The 10,812-nt window shown below is 33.0% G+C and overlaps 1 protein-coding gene and 1 long non-coding RNA gene across 2 annotated transcripts; one reads left to right on the forward strand and one right to left on the reverse strand.

Annotated features, from left to right (window-relative positions):
* Positions 1 to 3,265: 3,265 nt before the first annotated feature.
* LOC125192124 lies at positions 3,266 to 4,442 on the forward strand. Its single transcript, XR_007171306.1, has 2 exons — positions 3,266 to 3,507; positions 3,871 to 4,442. It is a non-coding gene; the product is annotated as an uncharacterized LOC125192124 (long non-coding RNA).
* LOC125192123 (cationic peroxidase 1-like) lies at positions 4,304 to 6,725 on the reverse strand. Its single transcript, XM_048089585.1, has 4 exons — positions 6,464 to 6,725; positions 5,755 to 5,946; positions 5,506 to 5,671; positions 4,304 to 4,813 (listed from the first exon to the last, which is right to left on the reverse strand). Exons 1-4 carry the CDS (start codon positions 6,674 to 6,676, stop codon positions 4,428 to 4,430), a joined length of 957 nt encoding a protein of 318 aa, XP_047945542.1. The 5' UTR covers positions 6,677 to 6,725; the 3' UTR covers positions 4,304 to 4,427.
* Positions 6,726 to 10,812: the final 4,087 nt, after the last annotated feature.

A 10,812-nucleotide genomic window follows, 5' to 3' on the forward strand; every position in this document is an offset into this window, starting at 1 on the left:
TTTTAGTAATAAAACCTACTGTATAAATAGATCATTTATATTACTTCATTATCATAACTTATTACTTCATTATATGAATTCAATACTTCATACTAACTAGATTATAGTTAATAGGAAAACAGATCATTTATATTATTTTATTATCATAATTTATTACTTCATCTTATCAATTTACTATTTTATCAAAAAGAATATGTAGTTCATTTTAATGTGTTATAACAACAATTTAATTCAATAAGAGTCGAATTGATGGCATACTTTAATGTGCAAACAACACATCAGTTAAAGATGTTACTTCAGTATAATGTTTTATTACTTCATTTTTGTTGTGATTTACTTCATTATTATGTATTATTACTTTATTTTAGTAATAAAACCTACTGTATAAATAGATCATTTATATTACTTCATTATCATAACTTATTACTTCATTATATGAATTCAATACTTCATACTAACTAGATTATAGTTAATAGGAAAACAGATCATTTATATTACTTTATTATCATAATTTATTACTTCATCTTATCAATTTACTATTTTATTAAAAAGAATATGTAGTTCATTTTAATGTGTTGTAACAACAATTTAGTTCAATAAGAATCGAATTGATGGCATACTTTAATGTGCAAACAACACATCAATTAAAGATGTTACTTCATTATAATATTTTATTACTTCATTTTTACTGTGATTTACTTCATTTTTATGTATTATTACTTTAAAGCGAATTGACGGACGATCAGCCGAGCAAGGCGGTGGAGTGGCTGCTCGCGGCAGCAGCTAGCTCGATTGCAGAGCTGCCGCCGATCAATTCCCCCTTTCCGGCGGCGGTCGGTGGTAGCAGCAGCTTCGAGACCTCGATTTCCAGATTTGAGAAGACGGTTAAGGAAAATGAGAAAGAGAAATCTTCTTATGTTGCTTCCTTCACCGAGCTATTGAGTGGAGGCAAGGATGCATCCGATGAGAATTCCAATAGCGAAGCGGCCAGGCTGGCGGTGGCAAGCGGGTAGCGAAGTAGCGAGGTGGAGGGAGCGGTGGTCGTAGAAGCACTAATGAGGGAGAGAAAGAGAGCTAGAGAAGAGGATACGGTGGCGCCTTCTCTACGATGAGAGAGAATTGTAGAGAAAGAAGTTGGTTGGAATTGACTAGAGACCAAATCTGGGCCATTAGATCTAGTTTTTTGATGAGATGTGCTGTTGTGAAAAAATTTTCGGCTTCATTACAAGCCCATTTTACTTCATTATATAGGTTTATTACTTCATTCTGTACGTAATACCTTGAAACTACAACATGTTTTTACTTGCTTCCAATAGGTTTTGAAATGATTTAACATATGCTTCATTCAAATTTATTGACGTGGGTTTTTGCTTGATTAACATTTAAAAATGCAATTTATTCAATTGAGTTTATTACTTCATTCAGAAACGTTATTACTTCATTGGATAAGATTTTTACTTCATTCCTGTAAATATATCTCAATTGATAATAAAATAGAAGTAACATTGGTTAGTGGATAACTAGATTATAAAGTTAGTTTACCCAGAATAGTAAATGTGTAATCAAACATTGTGGAATCCTAAATTGACAATATGCGATATTTTACGGCACCTGGATGGAGTATAACATTTATAACAACCAAAAAAAAAATCATATACCATAATTTTGTAATACAAATTTATTTTTATTAGTATTGGTGATGATGCATTATTAATACTTAATTGTGTCACTAATTTTTAATTTTGTTTGTTATTACTCCCTCTTCCCGATGTTAAATGTGACATTTTTGTTTTTCTGACCACCAATAATTGTCAATATTCACTTTTTATCATGTTTGGTAAAGACATTTCACTAACTCATTCCACTAACATTTTATGGAGTATAAAACTAAATATCCTTGAGTGAGTTGTCTGGTTTTGTGTTGATGTTGGTCTGTTTTGTCACTTTTATAGGTTTTTTGTTGGGACTTTTCGTGGACGGCCTTGTCTTTGTTTTTTAGTTTGTATTTTGCTCTAGATGCTTGGCTTTTGTTTTTCTATGTTTTTCTATGCCTCCCTTTCAGGATTGAGTATTTTTATTTATAAAAAAAATAATAAGACCAGCAATCCTCTAATTTTTATCATCTACTTTTACTTCATAAACAATTTAATAAAACCAGAGCCGATTAAATATGAGACATTGTATCATGGACGGGAGGAGTAATTAATTGTTAGGGTTCTTAAATCAATAATTATGGTATGAAATGAGTGAGCTTACCAAATTCTCTTACTTAAAAGTTCGATTGTGCAATCTAAGTTCTTTCTGTAATTCACTACATTTGAACATCTTGTGACGGGAAAGTGGCCACTTTCCACGATCACCGGACCGGCCAACCCTTACGATGACACACAGTCCACATGCACACTAGTCCGAGTAGGAACTCTCCCTTATCTAGGACCCGAATTCGATTTATAAATTTTGGCATAGCACATTCGATATAGCCAAAACAAATACACGTCATACATTAAAAAAAAAAAATCATTTATGGCAAGACAACATGATTTGCATAAATAAATATTATCTCAATTATACTTTATATTTTTTTCCAAATTTGTACGTAGGATAAAAACGTTCACCTCGTACACTTCCGTCTCCATAAAACAATATAAACTCACTTGGTATTAAGTAACTTGCGATGGATCTTGTCCAATAAAAGATAATAATCGATTTAAATTCAAGGGTTAAATAAAGCGGATGATATACATCCTATCGTCTCGTTCTTTTAAACATTAATTATTTCACTTTAATTAAATTTAGAGATTTAATTATTGAAATTAAATAATCGAGAGATTAAGTAATTTAATAAATCCGAGTATTTATTGAATCAAAATCATACAAGTTAACTTAATTAAATTAAGTCAAGTAAACTTAAGTCCGAACAATTGATTTAATTTGAGTTTAACAATATATTCATGTCAACACAATAATTACTTAATTGTAGCCCAATTATTTAAAAGAATACTCCATCAATTATTTTAGCCCAACATAAACTATATATGTTAGTCCACCCCACAAATTAAAGTCTAAGACCCACAATAAGTTACAAACTTAAAATGGCCCAACAAAGTCCAACAAATAAAAGTAAAAAAGATAGCCTTGGTTCCATCCACATAAAAGCAAAAAGTCACTCTACCACTCAACTTCCATCTTATGTCTCATTCTTTTTCAACATACCCCCCCCCCCTCCCCCTCCCTTTCTCTTTCTTTTCTCTTTCTTTTTTTTTGCCAAACAAGAGATAGCCTTGATTTTTTCACAATCGGAGGTCCAAACAATAATCGATCGTCCCAAAATTTTAACTGAAGGTAGACGACTCATAAAGCATCATTCTTACCGAATGAGATCAAATTTTAACGGTTCGATATTTCGTTATTAAGTTTTTAAGTGTTTCCATTTCAACAATAGCAACGTCGATTTTCTACATGATCAGATTTATAAACGTTGTCCGATATTCTGAAATTCAAGGGAAGGTAAGCAACTCATATTTCTTCTTTTGACCGCATGATATTAAAATATTATTACTATTTCTCATGTACTCCTTTGCATGGTATCTAGGAGAACTCATTATGAAGTTTTCTGAAAAAACTCCACTTGGCGTGTTGGAGTGACCTTGAATGAAATGATCGCCCGAAATTTATATGATCATTGACTACTATACATATGTCTGTGCAGCTGAAAATGACCATCTCATTTTGCACATTTTTTTATCATTTTGCATATTGTGGAAGAAGTCAACACTATTCCACAGTCCACACATTATTCTACTATTCATGCATTATTTACACTGTTCCATTTACCGTGTACAAATTATTGGCTTGTCCCATCATTTGTAGGAGCAAGCTTCGGGAATTGGAACTTCTTAAAAATGGAGTTATGGTTAAAGGATACAGTACAAGAAAAAGACTTAGTTAGAGAGCTGACAGAGATAATATTGTATGAGAAAGTAGGAACACAAAGAACAGATGAGAGAGTGATAGATGTTGAGATAATGAACTTGAGATGTGTTGCCATTTGGTAAATTGACAGATGTATTGGTGAGGGGAAAGGAAGTAGAAAACAATGCTAAGTTACAACAAACTTGTTGTGCTGCACCAGTATCAAGTAGCCATGGACTAGGATTAGGTGAAAAGGAAGCAATAAGAGCAACATGTTAAATCTAGTCACACATAATCAACTCAATAACATCAAAACTTAGGAAAACTAGAGACTGTAAATTTATCTTAACTATATAATACTAGTATATAATTCAAGTTGGGTGACCAAAGATTAACAACACTTAGCACCAATCTTTATTGATCACTTCAAATAACACAAAATCAAAAACAGAGGAAAAACCTCAAACAACATCCAAATTTAGTGATGACAAAGTCATAACAAAGTGAAAACTATTTTAATTGGTCCTTCTGCAGTTCCTCCTGATCTGGCCGTTGGTGCCGGTAAGGGGGCTAAGGTTTGTCATCTTGACCATGGCCGCGGCAAAGTCATTGAAAAACGAAGCCGAATTGGTCGAGTAGGCTCTGACTTGAGCGTCGGTGGATCCATTATTAAAGAGCTGTTGGTCGGAATGGAGCAAGCCTTTGAGGCTGATGAGATTTCTGTAGTAGTCGTTGTTGAAGGCATTTGGCGTGGCGACGTCCAGCGGAGACAGAGTGTTGTCGCCACCGCTGCGGGGGCAGTTGGCCCTTGTGCTGGTAGCGAACGTCGCGTTTATGTTGGCCTCGTTGTAGATCCTGTTCCGGAATGTGGTGCACCTTGCTTGACCTATTGTGTGGGATCCTGCACTTGGAATTATATAGAGCTGAGTTCTAAAATGAGCGAAAGGAATGTAAGTAAATGCAAACTCTATATATTACTCCCTCCATCTCACTTTGGGAATATCAGTCTAAAGTTAGATTTTATCACTATCGAATCTTTGCAAAATTTCATTTCCTTTAGTTTTACAACGAATTCATAACATAGTCATGACTCATGACACTTATTTTATATCGGACTCGTTTGTACATTCATGAGGTACATATGTGTATGAGCAAAGCAAGTGTTAAAACTTGTGTTATTCTTTCACTCAAATAAAATATTCCCTTATTAGTAAGGTTTACAATACTCCTACAAGATTGACTGATATGGATCGATGTGATTTGGAAGGCAAGTTTGATTCAAATTCATTTGGAAATTCAATCGAAATTAATCATTTTGACTGACTGTTTTCACGTAAATGATAAGTAGAAAGGCGGTAGGAACTTCAAAAAGGAATAGGTATCGTGGGTTAAAATTATGCAAATTATCGAAAATTTAAAAAAATAGATGGAAATAAAACTCAAAGAAACCTCAAAAACGGAATAAAGAGATGTAGAAATAGAAACAGAAACCGAAATGAAGAGGACAAAACAGGAACAAGAGGAATAACTTTGGGTTGGTCCCAGTGGCGGATCCCGACTTGAGAAGTTGAGGGGCGGAAAAAGAGAAATTACCTGAGAGGGCAACCATTTCTCTAGCGGTGAAGCCTTTGTTAGAAAAAGCAGTGATGAGGGCGTTAAGGTTATTGCCAGGACCCGGGATTTGGCTGTTTGCGTTGCTCAAACTTGCAGTGGTCGAGTCCCTTCTTCCTAGTGCGATAGCCCAGCTCGGCCCGTTCAGCTTAATTAAATAACACCAAATATTAGGAAATATTAGTACTAGGAGTATTAGACATGGGATTTATTTAACTCAAGTTGACTTACAGCTACAACGCCGTCTCGGGCAGCTACGGTCAGGATATCAGCACACGAAACGACACCAGGGCAGGCGGCCTCGACTTGAGTCTTGATGTTGTCGATCACCTCGAACCCTCTCAACGAGTTGTTGTTTGGACCGGCGGTCTTTTCACCGGTGAAATTCGCCGTATCGTCCAGTAAAACCGATGCATCACACCCCTATATATATACTCGTATATGTTACTACTATTGAATCACCAACAAACTTTCTAGTGTTGATTAATTGTGTGTGTGTGTTTTTCAAGTTAGGAAGCAAATGACATGTGAACTAATTAAAGTGTGCTAATGAAAAGTCATCGCCCATTTGAAAATTTTATTTTCGTGTTGAATAATTATTATGTCTCTCTACGCATGCACGTAGACATGGTGGGATTAGTTGATGCATGAAAATTAAAAAATGTAAATTTACTTAAAATAGTACTACTTCTGTCCCACTCTAACGAAGCCTTTCCTTTTCGGTTGAAATTTTATGTTGTTATTTTGTTAGTTAAGTGCAAAATAAAGTAAGAGAAAGGGATATAGTAGAGAGAGCCATATTTTGATTTTTAGAAATGTGTAGTTTAGAATCTTTAGATTGGAATATCTTAAAAAGGAAAAAATGTCATTTAGAGTGAGACTGGGAGAGTAATAAATATCTAAAAATAAAAAGAATAATGAGATGCGAATGAATATATACCGCGACAAAGCAGTCATGGAAATGCAGACGAAGCAAGGAAGCCCCCATGCGAGAGTCGCTCGAGACAGCTGAATTTACGGCTGTTCGAATGATGGAAAGGAGGTTAGGGCATGATGATGAATAGAAATTTGAAGATAATTGAGCATTGCTCACTCCAATGAGAAGGAGAAGGAGCATTAATCGAGCCCAACATTGAGGTACTAGAACGGCCATACTCAAGCTTAGTTTCAAAGACAAGAGACTTTAAATTTGTTAAGTAAATATTTCGAGTTGTTGTGATATAAAAAAGAGAATTGCTCACATATTTATAGTGGACGAAGAAAAAAGAGTTGGTGCTATTTTTGTTTGCTATTGGTTGATTTGTATTGTAGCTTTTGCTTCCCTTGGTCCGAGTCAACCTACAAAAAAGCTGGATTTATTTATTTATTATTAATTATTATACCCACGATTGTGAGAGCCATTGAACATTGATTAGTTATCGTCAAGGTTAGTTAATTATTAAATTAGCAAAGTGGCAACTTCATGTCTAAGTAAATGATCCAACCATGTAGCATGAGAATTAATTGGTGAATTATTGTTCCTTTTTAGGGTAGAATTAGTTATGTATATTATTAATCGCATGCAATTTAGATTAATCATATTACCTAATTGACAAATTCAACACATAGTTTCTTAATCGTGCCTAATTTTCCTTGAAAAAGGGTAGGGTTGATGAAAAGTCACAATTACATATATACAAGCATCAAGGCACACTAATTAGTCGAGACATGGGCCTATCTCTTAATACATTAGTACACATAACGCGGTTATTACATGCATGTAGGGAATATTAATTATGTAATTTTGTCAAGAAGTGAAATTGATATTTTGTGTGTGAACATTGTAAAAGTGGAGAATCTTAATTAGTACTCCTTCCGTCTCACTGACAATGACTTTTCTTTTTAATTTATCACATTCAAGATGACATATCACTAAAAACGGAAATTTTTTTATCTCTAATTTATTCTCTCTTTCTTACTCTATTCTCTCCACTTAACACATAACATAAAATCGCATAAAATCGCGTGCCACCAAAGAAAGATGTCATCTTTCTTGGTACGGAGGGAGTACTACATGGGTGGACAATCCACTTAACATATAACATAAAATTGCACAAAATCGCGTGCCACCAAAGAAAGATGTCATCTTTCTTGGTACGGAGGGAGTACTTACATGGGTGGACAAGGACGTAATTTAGATTCCCATGAAATCTTTCTTTGGATGATTTTTATTCCAATGCAGTAGTAATACGTTTAGAGTAAGGGGTATTAAATAATTAATTAGGAGCTGTGGGATATGAATTCGGTAATTGTTGAACCTATATACTTACCACAGATTAGATAAAATGAAGTGAACTATATGTAAAAAGGAATAAAATCCTCTCTCTTAATCATTCATGATTAAGATGTAGAAATACTTCCTTTGTTTCAAAGTAGTCGGGGCGTTTTTTTTTTTGCACGAAATTTAAAAAGTTGATATATTAAAGATTAAAGTGGAATATTAAAATAAGAGAAAGAATAAAACAAGAGAAATGAAGAAAGAATAATTTATGAGAGATGATAAAATTTATAAAAAAAAAGAAGAAAAAAATAACTCAATTATCTTGATACAGTCCAAAAAATAATATGAATCTAACTATCTTGTGACATAGGAAGTATCCATCAAGCCAAACTTTTGTATGTCAAAATGCGTGTCTTCTAGAATCCTATTGGATGTCAGAACATCTCCATGAAATTAAATTTGGCCAAACTTTTTATTACAAAAAGAAACAGATTGTCAAACATGGATACTGATTAAAAAAAAAGTTTACTACTCGTGCAACTAATCTATAAAAATCTTTAAAATTACGTTAATGAATTAGATAAGTAAATATGAAAAGAAAGTGACGTTGAAACGATGTTTACTACGGCTCTTCAGCCTTCGTCAATAAATAGCTGGATATGTCGTTATCATATTTAGTTGATTTTTTCCACACCGTTTTTACTAAATAATTCAAGGAAGATTTGTTGAAAAAATTGTCTATCTCAATAAACATAATCATATTCTATTTTCTGTGGGACCAATTAATGATCTACTCTTCTTTAACTGGGGCCACACGCGCTTTTATTTTCAATACAATTTAGTTTTAAAACTTTTAAAATAATTTCAAATTGATTGTAAAATCATAAACTTTGTTCATCTAATTTCAATTCCATGATCTCCAAAATTGAAAGGATGAATGCTCCTCTAAATTATTATTATTTCCTCCGTCCACAATTAAGAGTCTCATTTGAATTCGGTGCGAGTTTTAAGAAATATAAAAGAAAGTGGGTGAGAAAAAATAGTGGAATGTAAAGTTCATTTTTATATACTATTAGTTTTATAATAGAATGTGAGTGGAATGAGTTAGTGGAAAGTGAGGTGTACCTACAACTTATAGTAAAAGTGAACCGGGACTCCTAATGGCGGACGGACTAAAATGGTCAACCGGGACTCCTAATAGCGAATGGAGGGAGTATATATTATCTCGTTCAGTTTTATTTTAACTTTTTACATTAGTACGGGTAAAGATATTTTTCCACGGCAGCAATTTAACGTGAGCTTCATCATAATGAGTTTTTGAAGATACTAAACAAAATAATGTCCAAAATATGAAGAAATCACAATGAAAATATGCGAGATATGTAGAATAAGTTATTTTAGGAGCATTATTTCTTCCCATGTAAATATCCTTCCTTACTTCTATATTAGATTTACCGTATAAACAAAAACACAATCAATGAAATCTCAATTCATCAGAAACAATATGGTATCAAGATCAGTTTTCGATCTCAATAAGAAAAAGAAGAATTTTCGAACTAAGAAAAAATTCATCATTGTTCGTACCCTTCTCAAACCCTTTAGCCATGATCTCCCAAATTGAAACTTGAAAGGATGAATGCTCCTCTAAATTATCACTATATATAAATCTCCTTCAAATTTATTGAAACTATTACATCAGCATAGATTGGGTTCATACATTATAAAGCATCTTTCGAGTTGCTTGTGTATTTATACATATATAAAGATCAGTTTTGGCCATCATTTTGAATATATATAAGTTTTGAGCAATATCTTGAAAATTTAGAAATTTTGGATGATGGTTATAAAATGTTACATAACGTAAATGCCATTTTTAAAATCATGTAGGCATATATATAACTGTCGATGGTGTGGGGAAAATATTAAAATTGATGACTTTTGAAATCTATGGCCAAATTAATGTTAATACCATTAATAACATAATGTAACCCATGTAACTGCCGATTATTGTGTGATTATGGTATAACTAAATCATTCAATTGAATGATTCATGAGGAATTTTCGATTTATGCGTTTTTTTGACTTTTCAAATCTATGACTAAATGCAATTGATTAAATTATAAACTAATATTCATGTATTATTGTTTACCTAGAAAATGCATTTTTGTTTCTATAATGTATAGTGTAATTTAAAAAGTTTTAGGAATTATTGGTAGCCTTTAGTTTTTGTCCATTTCATTGTAGAATTATCTTTTCAGTGCAAATAATAGATGAATTTCAAAATTAATTCCTTAAAGGATTCAACTTCAGCGGTCGACGACAGGAGTTCTTCTGCAACGGTTAATGGAAACGGAGGCGGTGGAGATATAGTCCTGTAAAAAGCGAAAAGCCGAAAACGCGAGTCGGAGGCTGTGGAGAGAGGGTCGTGTAAGAGACGGTGAAAAGAAAAATAACACTTATAAATCTTATTTTAAGAAATCGCAGAAGCTGATTATCTATAACATTTGGAAGCTAAAATTCTACGTTTGTCGCCAACTTTATTACTACCATAGGTTTCATGCAAAGAAAAACACAAAGTCAATGAAATGGCGAAAGGGAGCAAAGAAGATGAAGAACGTAAAATATCACTTTTTTTTTTGCGCACATACACAAATTAAGGTTGAGGTAAAGAGTCAACATGGTTCATAGGTTTCATGTAAAGAAAACACCCAAAGTCAACTAAATGGCGAAAAGGGAGCAAAGGAGACGAAGAATATAAAATATCACATTCTTTATGCGCACGTACATAAATCATCAAATTGGAGACTAAAGAGGAAACTAAGGCTGAGGTAAAGAGTCAATGATAGTTACTTTCGGGTATAAATAAGCAAGGGAAAGAAGTTACAACGAGTGGTGAGTGTTTTGTTGGGTATTTATTTAACTATTTTATTTTATTTATTTTATTAGATTTATATACTCTTGGTATATATTCCAACATTTTTTTAATCTTATGTAATAATATTGTCACTTATTTTATGTTATTTATTCAT

Source organism: Salvia hispanica, chromosome 6 (assembly GCF_023119035.1).
Source record: "Salvia hispanica cultivar TCC Black 2014 chromosome 6, UniMelb_Shisp_WGS_1.0, whole genome shotgun sequence".
In the NCBI taxonomy this organism is placed as follows: Eukaryota; Viridiplantae; Streptophyta; class Magnoliopsida; order Lamiales; family Lamiaceae; genus Salvia; species Salvia hispanica.